Source organism: Poecilia latipinna, unplaced genomic scaffold (assembly GCF_001443285.1).
Source record: "Poecilia latipinna isolate Pla-1442-1.1 unplaced genomic scaffold, P_latipinna-1.0 Scaffold640, whole genome shotgun sequence".
Taxonomy (NCBI): domain Eukaryota; kingdom Metazoa; phylum Chordata; class Actinopteri; order Cyprinodontiformes; family Poeciliidae; genus Poecilia; species Poecilia latipinna.
Window position 1 is genome coordinate 20,026 of NW_015113256.1, and position 17,383 is coordinate 37,408.

The 17,383-nt window shown below is 40.8% G+C and overlaps 1 protein-coding gene across 1 annotated transcript; it reads right to left on the reverse strand.

The window, feature by feature from the left end:
• Window positions 1–1,024: 1,024 nt before the first annotated feature.
• wdr3 (WD repeat domain 3) lies at window positions 1,025–16,803 on the reverse strand. Its single transcript, XM_015043572.1, has 27 exons — window positions 16,386–16,803; window positions 15,107–15,308; window positions 14,806–15,015; window positions 13,518–13,636; window positions 12,484–12,562; window positions 12,261–12,356; window positions 11,872–11,979; window positions 11,042–11,143; window positions 10,098–10,198; window positions 9,125–9,229; window positions 8,809–9,039; window positions 8,033–8,126; window positions 7,836–7,937; window positions 7,650–7,732; window positions 6,769–6,907; window positions 6,608–6,664; window positions 5,685–5,785; window positions 5,409–5,520; window positions 5,205–5,339; window positions 5,075–5,125; window positions 4,202–4,267; window positions 4,036–4,128; window positions 3,875–3,925; window positions 3,747–3,790; window positions 3,523–3,651; window positions 2,776–2,869; window positions 1,025–2,464 (listed from the first exon to the last, which is right to left on the reverse strand). Exons 2-27 carry the CDS (start codon window positions 15,278–15,280, stop codon window positions 2,309–2,311), a joined length of 2,832 nt encoding a protein of 943 aa, XP_014899058.1. The 5' UTR covers window positions 15,281–15,308; window positions 16,386–16,803; the 3' UTR covers window positions 1,025–2,308.
• Window positions 16,804–17,383: the final 580 nt, after the last annotated feature.

Here is a 17,383-nt window from a genome sequence, read left to right on the forward strand (position 1 = left end):
AATAACCACACCCGTTGAGCAAAGGAACGTACCCAAAACAAATGTCTGACCGTCTCATCATCTCCACATTTTGGTCTGGAACATTGAGGACGACTAGTGCCGTTTCTCTTGTTTAGAAAAGCTCTAGGAGGTAAACGGTAGTTTACTATTTGCCAGGCTAAATCGACGTGTGTCTGCTTCAACATGGAGTAATAGTTACCTCTGCTCAGGTATTTTGTTGGCCTGAACTGCTTTTCTTTATTGACGTGTGTGACTGAACCAATGCGTTTCACAGTAAAACAGATGTGACCTGTATGTGTACATGTACACTGCATGGCACCCATTAAAAGTGCATTTTGCATGAAAAAACGGAGACTTCCTTTTTACGGCTGTTCGTTTTCACATCCAGGTATGTAAAATCAAGGGTACAGCATGGATTCTTTTCCGTGGACTGATTATGTAATGCGTCAGTCCAACAGGGATGTAGTTGACTTTGACCATGTTTTGCTCCACTGTTCTCTTATCAGAATTTTAACGTTTTTAAGGCCTGCATTGCACTTTCTGTGGTCACTTTGGTTGTCTTTATCTTGTCCTTTGCTGTTTCTTGTTTTCATCGAGTTACTCTTAGATTCTGAGACAAAGTAGTCATCATCTAGTTTTAATCATCATCATGGAAGAATTGTGGTCTGGTCTCACTGCAACATGCATTTATTCTCACTTTGAGATCCAACATTGAAATGAACTCTTAAATGTTTCCACAAAGTAAAAGTCATGACTTTTACTTTGTTATAGTATCTCTAAAAATAAGAACCAAATATCTTTCTTTTCCACTCCTACAAAAAATGTATTTCAAAGTTATGAATGAAGTTTATCATTGCATTGACTTGCTGCAAAAGAACTTCAACATAAATACCAATTCCTATGCGTAGGAAAACTGGATCTTGTGTAAGAAATGTATTCCTCTTTTAAGGTTTGATATAATAAATTTTGGTCTTCTAAAAAGTGATGAAGAGCCAATTTATGGTAACACTTTAACCTTTTTTTAATTCACAAATGTTTACTAAAAATCACCCCCCATCTTTAATATTTAAGTGAGACACTTTTATTTAACGAAGTGCTTAAATATTGCAACACAAAAGCCCAATGTTAATACTAATACGCTGATAGCTTAAAATTTGTATCCTCTCAAATTTTGCAACATTTTCTGTTTTATTTACCACACATTTAGTGTAACTATTTTTTTCATTTATCCTTTTTTCTGCACAGTTTATCATGTCAAACTTTTGTTACTGATGTGTGCCTTGTACCATTTTCTTAAAATTTTCAATAAAGACAAAAACAAAGGCATTTCTCCTTTTAATTCAAAACGTCACATGCAGTAATGTATTGTGGAAATGTGAGTTTTGGGACCGGACTTTATTAAGCTGGTTTTAACGCTGTATGAGCTGTACAACGGCTGCTGGAAAAAGACAAGTATTTGGTTGTTGACTTACTATCCAGAAACCACTTGCTGCATTCCTGATGGTTGTACGGGAGGCTCTACTTCTGCTTTTCAAAGCTGTACAGCTGTATAATTGCAAATGCAAGTGTAGATGTGATGGGGAACGTAGCAAGCAGCAGCTTGGAGGTCTTAAAACAGATCATTCTGAAAGCTCAAAATAGAAAATAGGCAGAACTGACTAAACTAAAGCCTCATCCAAGAATAATTTTGTCCAAAAAAAAAAAAGGCAATGGACATGTTTTGTACAGCTATATATTGTATCCTGACCTGTCAAGAAAGCATAGTAAGTCGCCTTTACAGTGAATCAGTGTATGTAATGAATCCATATTTGAGTTTCCCTTTTAAAAAATGAATTGCTGAAATAAACTTGAAAGTTATTGACTCAGCTGAACCTCAGGACCGTCGACAGCCTCCTAAACTGCTGCCACATCCCAGACCGTCTGACGGGACCTGAACGCCTCCCTGTAGGCTTGTGAAGCGGAACCAGCCTAAATCAAACGTGTCCTCTGTGCGTGGTGATCACGAACGCAGCGCGGCTTTAAACATGACATGGATCCATTAAAAACCTGACCGCACATTACTGCGTTTTATAGCGGCTGCAGTGTGCACACGGATGGCTCGCTCAGCCACACAGGATTTACTTGTTACAAACGATGCTGTGTGAGAAAACTTCAGACTCTGTTTATTTGGGGAATAAAGCATGTCACTGCTTACCACTGAGCTACATCCTGTCAGGGTTTCACAACATATAAAACTAATACACCTGGTCCGAGCCTGAATTAAAGCTGGAAGGAAATTTGTATCAAAACACCAAAAACGTTCTTTAATTTAAGCGATAGTCAGAACAGCGCGCTCCCTCTTCCTCCTCCTCTTCTTCTTCTCCTCCAGCTGGCCCGTGGCATCGGCGAAGAACATCACGTCCTCTTTGCTCTCGATCTCCCGTTGGAGGAACTGGAGGGCGGCGCTGTTGAAGCCCAGCACATCCTAAAGCAACAGAATTAGAAAATCAGACATGTTGCAGAAAAAAACACTGCTGATGAAAACCAACCGCCTTGCTCTCTATGCAGACGATATGTTGAATTATATTGTAGTTGTAAAATGATAATCTGCCATCAACTTTAAGGTTATGAGATATAAGGATCTTTTTTGAGTTAGAAAAGCTGAAAACTTTAAATTCAGACTTCAATGACTGATTTTATAGTTTCTGGAAACCCTTCATTACCCATTACAAACCTGAAATCCATTCAGGTTTGTACGAAGATGATTTGTTTGTTTCTACGCAGATGATAACTTACTCTGATTTGGCAGACTTTGGAGAGCGTATTGGTCTTCAGCTCGTCGATGACGGACACCAACATCTGGTTACTGGTGATCTGACCAAAATGGATCCTGAAAGCAAACAATCCACCGTAGCTGCAGTTACAATTAAAACAAAAATTCAGAAATATTCATATGAAAATGTGGAATATTGCAAAGTTGGGGTAATATGTGGATTTGATCGAACAAATGTAAAAAGATTCTGTCTCTGTAGGAGTGTTTTCATCTATATTTTTTAAAGTGCATTTCAAAGAATCACGTTTGAAAAGATTGATGGAAACAGAAAAATTCTGTTTCCAGAATTATTTCACAATAAAGTAATTCATTGTGAAATAAATCACTCAATTTCACAAAGAAAGTTATAGAAAAAGTTAAGTTATAAAACCATGTCTTAGGAACGTCAACATTTTGCATTCTTCTGTTTTATTGCTTTTTTCGTATATTGTCCTTGGATACCTAAAAATAAGTAATTAAAGAAAAGCTTAAAGACCTTCAGAAAGCTTGTTGAGCTGTAATGAAGAACGTTTTAAGTGATTCCAAGAATGTCTCTCAGCAAACATGTCTATCAGTAACTGGATCTGCTGTGTAGATAAAGTTAGTAATTACAACAAAACAAGAAGAATACTCAAAATTAAACTACATGTAAAATCAGCAAGATGATGAAATGTCAACGAACAAATCGACGCATCGGTTGTTGTTTTCTCGGTCAAACAGCTCGGTCTTACTTGAGAAGGAAGAACAGGCAGCGGCAGACGAGCTCCACCTCCAGGCCCTGCTGGATGTAGGAGCTGAAGAGCTTCAGCAGCTCAGGGACGTAAGGAAACGGCAGCACCAGCAGAGAAATCTCCAGCTCACTGGTGATCACCACAGAAGGAAAAATAATAATACACAGAGTGTTTCTAAATGTACAGAAAAAGAGAGAGGAATGGTTCTGTTCATATTTTTTTACCTGGATCTGACTTTTCTTATGACGTCTAAAACGTAGCGGGACGGCTGCAAGAGAGGAAAGAGTGAGACATCAAGGTTACAAACCGCATAAATGTTTGTTTTTCCTTTTACGTTTAGAAACTGACTTACTGTAACGTTTCCAAAGGCAACGAGGATAGGGTTGGGTTTAGGAGGAGGCAACTGAAAAACAGGCCATTCAGATGTTTTTAGTATCAGTCCTAACTCGGCTCAGCCGTTCTGGAACAGGATATGTGAGCATCTGACGCAGAAAGGAGGAAACACGTTCTTACCTCTTTCCCAGCTTTCTCACAGAAATACTTGTGCTCCTCCGACTTCCTGGTTTCTTCTCGGTAAAGCTCCAGAGCCTCCATGATTCGCTCCGCCTGCAGGAAAGTGGCCCATGGTTACCGTCCCCGTTTAGCTTCAGAGATGCTAACGGAGCAGAAGGCGACTTACAGCTTTCACCGTCTCGATGCTCTTCTTCCCAGCCGGTGCCGCCTCTCCCTCCGTCTCTCCTGGTACCTGCAGACGGAGAAACGTTAATCCACGGCTCGCTGCCCTCAAACGGCAACAAACGGCCTTTCTTTATGAAACCTGACTGGAGAGATAATCGATACTACATCCATGATTAACATTCTGTAAGCAGCAAAATTACACTGAACATCAGGAAAAGAGAAACTTATTTAAGATTAATATTAAATTAACTAAAACCGGATTTTGAGCTGCTTAAGCTAAAATTAGGGATGCAAGTTATCGATTAATAAGTTAATCTAAAGTTGATTTATCGATTGACAGACGATTTATTGATAAATTTTCTAAACTCATTTTCTAAAAAACATGAGTTTTCTGTTGTATCAAGAGGGCCGACCATCTTTCCATATCATAAAGGGTTACATTTTTAAAGAAATGCTGATGCTGCTCTGTCATGCAGCACTTTGGCTGAGTCAGCGCTACTAAGTTGATAACTTAAGGAATTTGTTGAGTGTTTATATTCCAAAACAAAACCGCATAAAGTGTATTTTGATTCCCATCCTGGACTCTGTTTGGATTGTTTGTATTTCCCGTTCTGGTGTGGCCCCGCCATCTTTATTTCTGTATCAACTGGCTCCACTTAAGGATGATCAATGGCGCCCTCTTCTGGGTGGCAGCCAAACTACAACGCTAAGAAAAGGTCTAAGTTGTTAGTTAATGAATTGAAACTAGTTTTAGTCTAATAAACCATTAATTGTCAATTAATTGTAAGCATCCCTTGCTATAAAGTTATTTTAGCTAAGGTGAGATGAAAAAAAAAAAAATCAAGTTTGGAAACTTAAAAACGGTGGCGCTCACCACAGGTGCGTCTCCTTTGGCCATGCTCTCTTCAAATTCAGCTTCTCTCTCCTGCGAACGCAAACAGAGCGTAAAAACAGACGCAGAGACGCCGAGTGCTGGGCAGGCCACATCGACGCTCCCAGCTCACCATCTCCCGCTCCTCTTCCAGGATGATGGGCTCCCTGGTCCTCTCCCACAGACGCAGGGACTTGTCGTGAGACGACGACACCAGGTGATCTCCGTTGGGGCTGATGGCCAGACACCAGACCTCCCGATGGTGACCCTGAAACCCAGACAGAGCAGGTCAGAGTCGGGGCCGTGAGCGGAGGGGCCGTGAGCGGAGAACAGTCACCTCCAGGGTCTGAATGAGCTCAAACTTGTCAGCGTCCCACTGCTTGATCTTCTTGTCCTTCCCGGCGGTGAAGAACAAATGAGTCTTGGGGACGAACTGGAGAAACATGACACTGGGGAGAGCAGGGAGGACATGGAGATGAGCAAACCTCTGAAATCTGCAACGCTTCGATTAGAGGCGGGAAAAATCGAGACGATCGAGATGTGGTGAGAAGAAAGAGCGCCGCTGCTCCAGTGAACGTGCGCTAGATTTCTTACTGCGCGTGTCGGTCTGTACCTGTCGTCATGAGCGAACAAAGATCTGTGGCAGTCGCCGAAATCCAGACCCCAGATCTTTACATTCCTGTCTGCAGAGCCGGTGGCGATCAGAGCGCTGTCCTAGTTAAAGAAAGCAGAGTCAAGAGTCCGGCAACGAAAGCAGGAACAGATCAAACTGAACGTTAGTTGTGTTCTTGCGTTAAAAGCTTTTTGATGATTGGCTGAGAGTTTGCCAGAATTTTCACCATCTGGAGCGATTTGGGATTTTACGTTTTATTACCTTTGGATTTTTATTCTGTTAGATCTTTAACTTAATATCTGGTTGGTGCTTTCTTTACTTTCTTTATAGCGCCACCCTCTGACGGAGGTTAAGCCTGTCGCAATAAGCACTCAACCAATTAACAGGACGATAAATTAAAATGATTTTGATCATTTCCACCCAGATTATTAATATTTTTAAGGGTAATTTGGTTTAGAGAGACTTCATAATCCATTTCATTCATGGTTCTGGTTGTGTGTTCTCCATTTCTGTTTTATTTCTCATTTTTCGTTGTGTTTTATTTTGGATATTTAGTATTTGTCGTAGTTCCAGTGGTAAGTGTTCATCCTAAAATTCAAGTTTATCGGGTCTCTGAGGAGGCGCACTGGCATTATTATTGCCATTATTGATGTACTACCTGGAAATGGTCTCATAACAATATTGTCGTTTATCGCAATAATTACTGGGATAATTTATCACCCAGCAGAGTTTATCACAACAGACCTAACTGGTCTGAATATTGACAATAGAGTTTTACTGAGCTGCATTAGGTTTATCAGGAAACATTACTTACTTCTTCTCTAGTGCAGGTTAGATATAATCACCCAATCCATTAAACAACAATGAAAACAGATTGCTTTCAAATTCACAGAACTGATACTTCTGCAGCCTGAGCCACTCACATGTGTGATGTCCAAACAAAGGACCGGCAGCTTGTGTCCATACAGGGACAAGAAGAACTGAAAGCCAAACAAGGACAACAGGCGGGTTGGTTGGTTAAAATGTCCTCAGATATGCGGCGTATCAAACGCTCGTTGATCCCTCATGAATAAGCGAGGTTTACCTTCAGGGTGTCTGTGTAGAAGACCTTGACGGTGCAGTCCAACAAAGAGACGGCCAGCAGTCTGTGGTCAGGAGAAAACTTCACACACAGAACGTCTTCGTCCAGCTGCAGCGTGCGAGTGTGTTTCACCGTCAGCCGCCTGCCAAAGAATTACAGAAAAATCAGAGATTTAATCAGGTAATATGAGGAGGGGAAATGTGATGATGTGGAAGAGCCGTTATGGAGAAACTAAACAAAAACAAAAACAAATTTTTTTCTGGCTGATCACGGTCTTTAAAAATCCATCGGCTGAAAAACTGCAATCGGTACAAAAGACTAAGATCACTATTTATTTATTCTTTGATCTGACATGTTTGTTCTCCTCTCTTTCCCACTTTCTCACCTAGAATAAATAAAACATTAAATATTAGAAAAAAAGAAAAATAACAAAAACAATCCAAGATTAAAAGTAAAAAAAACGATCTATTTAGTGACACCACTTGGTTATGTTCTGGGTTTTGTCTTAAATGTATCCAGTTTAATTTGTACCGCTTTATCTTATTGTTGTTTGTTCTTGTATCTAATTGGTTACTTTGTAGGTCAGTACCTCTGTTTGCTCGTATGTAATAATTAGTTTTTATGCACCAATTTACAAAAAAAAGAGCCTAATCTGCTGATTGCAAGTTTGGCCGAAAACAATTTATTTATTTATTTATTTTTTGACCAAAAATAATAATAAAAAATTGCCAACAATGGGGTAACTTATTGGTAAGTGAGCATGTGCAGAAGTGACCTGGTGAAGTGCATCCTTAAAAAAATAAAATAAAATAAAAATGAAGTATAATAGCACCACATCCCTTAAAGTGTGTTGATGATGTGTTGTTATTCAACACTGAACTCACTTCTGGTCCGTCTCTTTGTCTCTGACGAGCTCAAACTCCCAGAACTTCACCGTCTTATCAGCGCTTCCGGAGATAATTCCCCTCTGCACGACACACACAAAACCCAAATTATAGTAATTCACTATCAAGCAATCCGGACTCTCACGGTGGAGCCCGTCCCAGAGTTCTCCCGGCGGTCCGGTTTACCTGATCCGGTGCCACGCACAGTGACCACACAGCTCCACTGTGGGCGTCCACCGTTTCCAGAAGGCTTCCTGAGGCCAGCTCAAAGATCTGCAGCTTCCCACTCTGACAGAACAGGAGCAGAATCGCAGAGTTGAAGGAAAGGGAGGAACTTTGGGGAGGAGTTGACGCTGGCCACGACCCACATGGAGTCCAAATACCTTCGTTCCCAGGATTATCTGTCTGTCTCCGGGCACAAAGAGCGAGCAGAGCGCGTACTCACACGCCATGGTGCGAATCACCTGCAGAGTGGACCTGTGACACGCACAAGAACCTCCAGTTTAGGGCAGAAACGATTAATCGGACTAATCGCGATTGATTGATTAGTGAAATAATCGTCAACTAATTTAGTAATCGATTAATCACTTCAGTATACAGACTCAGAAAAAGTCCATTTGCTTAAAAAAAAAATCCTCTCTTAATGTATTTCTGATATAAAAAAGGTAGGGATGCACAATATATCGTCAATACTGTCGGTATCGGCCAGTAGTCATTTTTTCAATCAGTCAAACTGGGCCGATATGAACAACTGATCATCTTGTTGCCGTCTGTTTCTGGTCTTTCTTTTTTCAAAGGTGTTGAAACGCTAGATAATATATATATGTAATATGTACATATAATATTGGTAAATATTGTTATCGGCTGTAATAGCAATATTAATATTAGATATCAATATCTGCCCAAGTTTTCATATCAATGTATCCCTTAAAAAACACAAAAAGCTTAAGACGCTAAATCAACAATCTGAATAACGTGACGTTTAATCAACTATTCTGATGATTCATCAATTTGACTTTTTTCTTTTTAAACTGATTAATTGATTATTCTGACAATTAACACAATTTTAAGAAGATGATAGTCCTCCTCCAGTTAGAAGACCGATCCCATAGAGATGAGAACTAGTTCCCGGGTTTTGCTTTCCGGTCGGCGCCGTCACCTGTTCCAGACTTTGACCGTGTCTCCGGAGGCCGACAGGACGGCCAGGTTGTCGGAGCTGAAGGCCAGCGTGCGGACGTCGGTGCGGTGGCCGCCCAGCGTGAGCCGGGACGTCTTATTGGCCGCCGGGTTCTTGTCGGAGGTCTTCAGGCTGTAGGTCTCGACGGTGTTGTTCTGAAGCAGCAGCGCCACCTTCAGCTCTCCGCCTGCACACGACAGGACGTCCGCCCACCTGAGGAGAAAACACGGAAGAAACTGTAGCAATAAATCTAGTCTAAACGCTGCGATCGTCATCGTCTCCTCTCTCTGTGTCTCACCTGATCTTCGCAGAAGCCTTGATGTTCGTCAGCCTAATGATCTCGTCCTTCAGCGTTCTCTCCACCACCGGCTCTGCCGTCTGATCGCCTGCACCTTCCTGCGTTCTGCAGCAGGGGGCAGCAGCACACCAACAATCAGCATCTGATCGTCACATCAAAACCACCAAACTCACAGAAACTGGCAGCAGCTTGAGAGCAAATAAAAAGATGGAAGGTCGGTGAAAGTAGAACAAAGTACACAACTTTAATAATAAACCCTTTAACCACTTGTACATTAATGTTATTTTTGGTTAAACTGTATTATAGAAGGTAAAAAGAGGCCACAAGACAAAGTATCCAGTTTCCCAACAATAAAATACCAAACTCTGTATCTAAATCCATTCCTCCGTCTTTTTAATACGTCAGACAGGTCAGCCCATGACCGTCTGTCAGAAATGTGTGAATTATCTCTAGTACAGGTGTTCCTCAGGGATCCATCCTCACATCCCTGTTGTTTACCCCTTCAGATTCCACCCGTATGTTTTAATTGTAGCATTCACACCTTGTTACTGCAATTTATACACATTGTTGATGCTCACTGAAAAATTATTTGGGTTAGTCTGCATTTATTGTAAAAGCTGCACAAGTCTGGAACTCCTTTTTGGCCGGACACTTGTTTATTTAAATCTATCCATTATTTTATTTTATTATTATATTCAGGGTTTGCCCCAGTGTATTGAAATCTATTCATTTTCTATACCTGCTTGTCCATGAGGGGGAGGAAGGCTGCAACCTAAACAATACCTTAGACGTAATGTTAAAGTCTAAAATTAATCCATCAGCATCATCTGAGTTCCAGTCTTCTGACGTTAAACTTACACATATTTATTAAGAGTGTTTGCTTTATCCCAAGTACAAACAGGATGTCTGAAATTAAACTGATGGTATGAAAACATGTCAGCCATTCACAGCAGCATGTCTGATTTGAGCTCACTTGGCTGCTTTCTTCTTGGCTTTCTTCAGCTTCTTGTTCATTTTTCTCTGCACTTCCTCCTCAGACAGCACCGTGAACACTTCCAGTACCGCATCGTTTCCCTGGTCCAGAAGGGAGAGACAGAAAATGTAAACCGGAAACACACCAGAGGGCCGTTCGCCTCTGGTGAACTAAACTTTCCAGAGCTACCAGACGGTTACATTCTAATAAATAAAATGGTAAAGAGTAAAAATACCTCGACAGCAGGCAAAAGAACAAGGGAGGAAGGATATGAAGAGAAGAAAGGGAGGACAGAAGGAAGGAAGATATGTGAAAAGAAGAAAGGAAAAAAGAAAAGAAAGATGAAAAGGAGGAAAGATGAAAAGAAGAAATATGGGAAGAAAAAAAGATTAAAAGGAAAAAAGACAAGATGGAAAGTAGCAAAGAGAGAAATGAAGGAGAAAAATGTCACAAGAAAGGGAAGGACCGAAGAAAGAAAGGAAGATCAAAGAGAGAGGGTGGATGGAGGGAAGAAAGGAAGGACAGAATGAAACAAAAAGTCTGTAAAAGAGGAAGGACACAAGGACAGGACAAAATAAAAGGAAGGAAAGACAGATGGGCTCAATGAAGAAGGGGAGAAAGAAACAGAGAGTAGGAAGAAATGAAAAGATCAAAAGAGAGAAATGAAAGAAGGGATGTAGGGGACAAGTCTGCATGGAAGTAGAAATCTTTATCATTCCTTCTTTCACACCTTTCCTGACTGGGATGTGATTGAAATCAAATAATATCATGTAAAATCAAATAAAAGACATCGTTAAGAAGAGGGCAACATTTTATTAAAACCAGAGAACAGAGGATCAAATTGTTAAAAAAAAGAAAGAACATAATGTGTCCATTAGGAGGAAAGCAAACAGCTTACAGACACTTTAGGGACTGAAGGAGCATCCAGAGAATCCTTTACTCACGTGGCAGGCGATGACTCTGGCCTTGGAGTCTGCTGTCAGCGAAACGACCCGATCTCTGGCTTCTCTCAGGATGGAGCCGGCCTTCTGACAGCTCAGGATGCGCTGAAGAGGAAACCAGAGCAAGACGGCCCAGTTACAGGCACACAAACAACAACCTCCTGTGTTTAAACACGGGAACATTTAGGTATCCGAAACCATCAGATGGACTCGCTTTCACATATTTAACTAGGAATGCACCGATCCAGCATTTTCACTTCCGATATCCGAGTATCGGCCGATATCGATCCGATACAGAAAAACAGAGCTGAACTGACTGAAAACATTTGTTTCTTTCTCATTTTTCTTTTAACACAGACATAAAAGTGCTGAATTACAAAATGTATCAGTACAGCTTCACAAACTGGGTCAAACATGTAAAAACAAACCTTTAATATGTTCAATCAGAGAAATTATAACGATGCAATGTAAAATAAATAATAAGACGTCTGACATAAACAACAAGTTTACTACCTTTGGCCAAACATGTAAAAAAATAAACCGAATAAATAATAATAACACATGACGTCGCTCAGAGCACAAAACATAGAATTAGACTGAGTAGATCTGACCTTGGGCACAATGTGACCAATTCCCAATATATACTTTTTTCCCAATACATGGACCAATACAGATATTAATGTTGAATCGGTGCATGTTTTTTTTTTTCACATTAAGAACAAATTAGAGTGTAAATATGTGAATATTTTCCTCCTTTTGTCAAGCTCCAAACAAACTTCAATATATTTGACAAGAATTTCCTGGGACAAATCGACTCAAATTGACCTCCGTACCTCTTCCACGGTCTCCGCCTCCTCCTCTTCTTCTTTACCGTCATCATCCTCATCATCTTCCAGCAGAGTTTTCCCCTTCTTCACTCTGGGCTCACCCTCAGCCTTTCCCTAAGCGGGACGTAAAGAGACGGAATGAGCGGATGAAGAACGAGGCCAATGAGCTGTCAAATGGCGCTCTGTCGCTTCTGGTTCTGTTATGAGCCGATGCGGGCCGCTAGCAGGCGAAAGCAAATAAGGCCTAAAACGTGGCAGCTTCAAAGAGAAGACGGGTCCAAAAACACGTCACAGCTGCAGAGGCTCTGAGAGAAGATCCAGAGTGCTGTTTTTCCTTCTCATGAGTCAAACATTCAGGCTGTGTTCGGATCCGTTTCTAGGGGAGAAAACCTCACCTCCTCCAGGCGGCGGATGTCCCAGGCGCGGAGCTCGCTGTCGGCCGAACCCGTCAGCAGCCTGTTGTCCCGGTCCAACAGAACCATTCCCCACACCTGAGAGGAAGTCCACACCGTTACGCTCGGGAAAAATGTACCATCGACTAATTTCTGTTAACACAATCTTTTCTTGTCCCTCTTGTATAATGAAAGTTATATTAAAGTTGAAACACTGGATGCTCACCTCGCTGCGATGGCCCACCATGGTCTTAAAGCAGTGCTGCGTGTCCAGATCCCACCACTTCACAAAGCTGTCCTTGGAGCTGGACGGCAGCACAGAAACACAGTTTGACAAACACGGCCGCACTCCTTCACTACTTTCTAACATCATTACTACTTATTTCACTGGACAGTGAAGCCCAGACAGAAGAAAAGCTCAGCTTGTATCCGACACAAGTGGGAATTCTTTATCCCAAAATATATATCCACATGTTGCACGTTTATCTTTTTAATCACTCGTCTCAGTTACACATTTCTTTGCATTCTGTTTGTAAGAACTGCACAGCAGGGATGAGTATTTATCTAATTGTTTATCCTTATTGTGAAAAATTCCTTCTAAGAGTTTTGATTTTATCATTATAAACTGACACATTTCAATCAACGATGATTTAGAAACTACTTAAAACTATTACAGGGTTTCCCCAGAAAACCTGGTGGTAGGGGCGCTAGGACAGCCATCCAGCAGGCTACCGTGTTTTTGAGTTAAAAAATATTTAAAATTGACAGGAAATTTGAAAATATGACTAATTATTTGTAAATGTCTTATTAACAAAACCCAAATGGCAACTATAAAATCTTAGAAAAGGCAAACATAAAAAAAAAGAAGAAATAAACGATGCTTAGCCTGGTGGGGTCGTAAGTAAAGCCTGGTGGCCCACCAGGCTTAAAATAAACCTTGGATTGAATACAGCTACCAAAGAAAGACTGTAAAGAAGCAAAAAGTACATTTCTCTATCATTACTTCTATCGTAATCGTAATAAAATAAAACAGTTACCATATTGCCCCTGAGGGAGAATAACATTTATTTCTTTTTTCTATTCTAAAGAATCCATTTCTTTTAATATGGATTTCATTTTTGATAACTCTCATTCTAACTGGACAAAGTCAATAAGACTTTTATACGTTTACAGAACAAACTCCAACAGTTGTTGAAGCACAGAGCGACCGAAGGAAGACATTTTGTTCCACCGGCAGCCGCAGCAGCTAATGGCCGTTACCTTGAGACCAGGAGGTTCTTGTCTTTGAGGAACAAGGCCTGCGTGATGATGTCCTTGTGTCCCCTCAGCCGGTACAGTCCACACTCGTTGATGATGTCCCACACGATCACGTCTGTGTCCTGAAGAGGCAAACGGGAAGCAGAGAGAAAAGCTGCAACCAATCGGCGAGAACCAGAATTCGACCTTGAAGCGAGACAAAAGCTGTGACTTGAGAAAGTCTTCGCTCTTCTTGAACTTCTTCACATGTCGTCGCGTTACAACCACAGTTTCATTAGGACTTTATGGGACAGACCAACACAAAGTGCCTGGGAAGTGGAAGTATAACGACACAGCTCTGAATGTCGACTTCTGTGAATAGCAGCTTCAAATCTAGCAGAAGATTTTTACATTTATTTTCTTTCACTGGATGGGGAAGAGGGCTGCTGACTGAGTACCATAATGACATTAAGGTCATTTTAATAGGCCTGAACTAAAATATATTCAACTTAACCTTCCTTATGTATCTTTCTTTTGCCTTTTCTCTCCCTCTACTTTGGACAGACCTCTCCAGCTTTGCTTCCCTCCTGAAAGCAGCACAGCGAACAGTAGCGCGCTTCACAGGCAGGAGGTGGCGGTTGTTGGTTTTTCAAATGAGAGTGAATTTTAACATTTCATGAGATTTCAGTTCATTTCAAGCTGATTATGATTATTACAGAGACTTTATCATTCATTTCATTTGTTGTTTCTGTTGTTTTGTTTATTTATTTTGGATATTTCAAATGTCTTCCGGTTCCAGAGCTAAATGTTTATTACAAATGTAATGTTTATTGATTTTTGAGAACGTGTTCTTGCATTATTATTCCATTATTACCATTATATCACTTGAAAATCGTCTCAAAACAACAATATCGTTTATCACAAGAACTTTTGGGACAACTGATCGTACAGCAACATTTGTTAATGGGACAGGCCTAAGCATTCGTGCGCAAATCTAGGACGTATTTATACATGTATATTTATATAAAATACACTTTACATTGATTTAGCATCAATTAAAGAAACTTCTTCTTTAATTGATTAATTGTAATCTGCTTTTATTTTTGCCGTGACGGTGCAAAAAAAAAATTTACATGCAAATATCACTAGATCAAATAAAAACAAGTCAGTGTAGCTCCGGCACCTCCGCCCAGTCTTTGTCACACACATGACCCATCATGTTAAGTTACCATGAAATTTGGCAAAATGAGACTCAAAGTGTCAAGTGTGTGACTCCACTGTAGCTTTCTGGTGCCAGTCGTGTCAACGTTACCTTGGAGCCGGTGACGAGCCGCGCGCCCAGAGAGTCGTAATTCATTGCCGTGACACCGGACTTGTGTCCGTTGAAGGAAACGTTGCTCTCTCCGCTCAGCAGGTTGAAGATCCGCACCATGCCATCCTCGTAACCCACGGCGACGTGAACGCCGTCCGGAGACGGGCAGAGGAAGCTCACCTCGTGCTTCTGGCCCTGCAGGATCAGGACCTGGACAAGAAAGACGGCAAATTTTGACTGAGTCAGCTGCGGACAATTTGTCACAGCTGGGCCGAGCCGAGCCACCATCCTGAACTCTCACCTTTTCTCCTTTTCGAACGTCCCAGATGAAGACATGTTCGCACGCGGCCACGGCAACGTAGCGGCCCTTTTCCCCGCCACGAAGAGTAACGTAGGCGATGTTGGCCCGCTGGCTGCCGATGACGCCGAACACGGCGCTGGCAGCGTAGCGCAGGTACTGTTTGGTCAAACCCATGACCAGCAGCCAGAGACGGTGCTGGATCCTGCAGCACAGCAACACAGGAATCTTTATTTACTCACAGTCCAAAGACAACGACTCGGTGAGATCAGCATGGGATTCAAAGATGGGTAATGTTAATGTTCTAACACATGAGTAGGATTTCAACTAAAACTAAGAAGAAACTCAAGAATAGAGCACTGTTTAATCCGTCGTTTAAAAAAAAAAAAAAAAGGAAAGCTATGGCAAACTGACAGAAAGATGGCCACCCCATTAAACTGACAGGCCATTACAAAAACATGCCACACTTTTCAGATAACTTTTTGGCAAAAAAAAAAAAAAAAGAAGGTAAAAACCATTTATCATTCATTAAATAAGAATTCAAAACTCTGTGTTAGTTTAAAATCCCCAAAACGCACAATGAAGTTTATTTAGGTTGTACTGTGAAACCTGATGGTGGCAACATGATGCTGTGCTATGGGCAAGTTAGAAAACCTTCAAGGGGTCTGAATACTTATTTTAAACAATTTAACAATTTTCTAAATTGGCTGGAATCATTTCAAATGTTTTTATTTTGCAATTAAACCAGCACTAACTTGTTTTAGGAGCCCTATGGTTGCTTTTAATATAATAAACCCACAACGTAAACGTTCAAACTCCCAAATGTAAACCACACGTGTTTGCTTCACGTGTTGAATCCTGTCTGTGGAAACTATTTCTCCACTGAGCGTTTCATGCTTTAGATTCGGGATACACAGTTCAGGCTTTTCCTGCTTTCATATATTTATTTTTTTAAGTACATTTCTGTACATTATTTTAGTTGCCATCGTATGGGTGGAGGCTTGTTTTGTTTCATCGGACACACCGTATGTGTGGAGTTTGACCTTTTCCTTGCTTGAAACAACCAAAGGCCCGTTAAACTCCGCTCGCTCAAATGCGTAGAGTACAATAAATCGAGTGCACCCTTACGGAGGCGTCTGCGCTTCTGTACGCACGTGGCTGTGTTTCAGTTTAAATGAGCTTATTAGAAACAACAGAAAAGTAAAATTATGTATCTTAAAGCCTCAGACAACATTCATATCTCGCTACAGTACTTTTATGAGGTGTCAGTCTGTGCTCTTACCTCTGAAATGCGACGTAGAGCTGCTAGCTTGTGTTTTCTTCCTCGACCCGCTGTTTCTGAGTCAGACCTAATACATCTATCGCAGATCGATTTAAAAACCTCTAAATTCTGATTTTTAGGAATCACTCCTTTTCTTATCTGGTACAGTAACTACACACAGATATTGCAGTACACGAGGACTGGTGATTCCAGACATACTTTGATGCAGAAGTTGCCGTATTCGTCTGTACTTTTATGGTTCTCGATCTTTTGCTTTTGCCTGCGACACCAGGGCAAACTTTATGACGTAACCGTTGTGAGAAAATAAAGTAAATATTTATCGCATGCTAGTTTTTGAAGACTTATTTTATCCGTGAGTAGTTCTTGGCTTGGATTCGTAGCTGTGATGTGCAGAAAGTTGTATTATATTCCTGTACAACTACAACGGAAGTGCTTGTGTCTACCAGTCAGCTGATTTACAACTGACTAACAAACGAGTCAAACATACGACAAATAATACCATCTGTAACGGAAGCTTATTGGTAATGTGAACAAAATAAAACAGCGTTGATCAGCTATCAGTTTGTCACAAAATTTATGTCAATCCTCTCTGCCTGCAATGTCTTATTAATCTCCGTTGCCGTACATGTCTTATTCTCCCTGTTTTTGACACATTTATTTTTTCTTGCTTAATCTGACTTACATTCATCTTCTCCCATTCCTTAATGCAATTTATGTTTCTTTCCTGGGGTACCAGGGGGAAAAAACAAAGAGAAAACTTTTGCTGCATACTGCATACTTCTTTCTTCATAGTCATCTGCTTGGTAATATCTCCAGATATGAAGAGTCATTATATAAAAACTATAAAGTCAAGCCAAATGCTGGACACATGACTATAATGAAGCTGAATGATAGATGGCTACCCAATTAAAGTCACTTCTCCCACCACTACTCAATTAATTAATCAACATAGTGATAAAAAAAGAATAATATATGTGCAATGATGCCTGAAGTTTGCA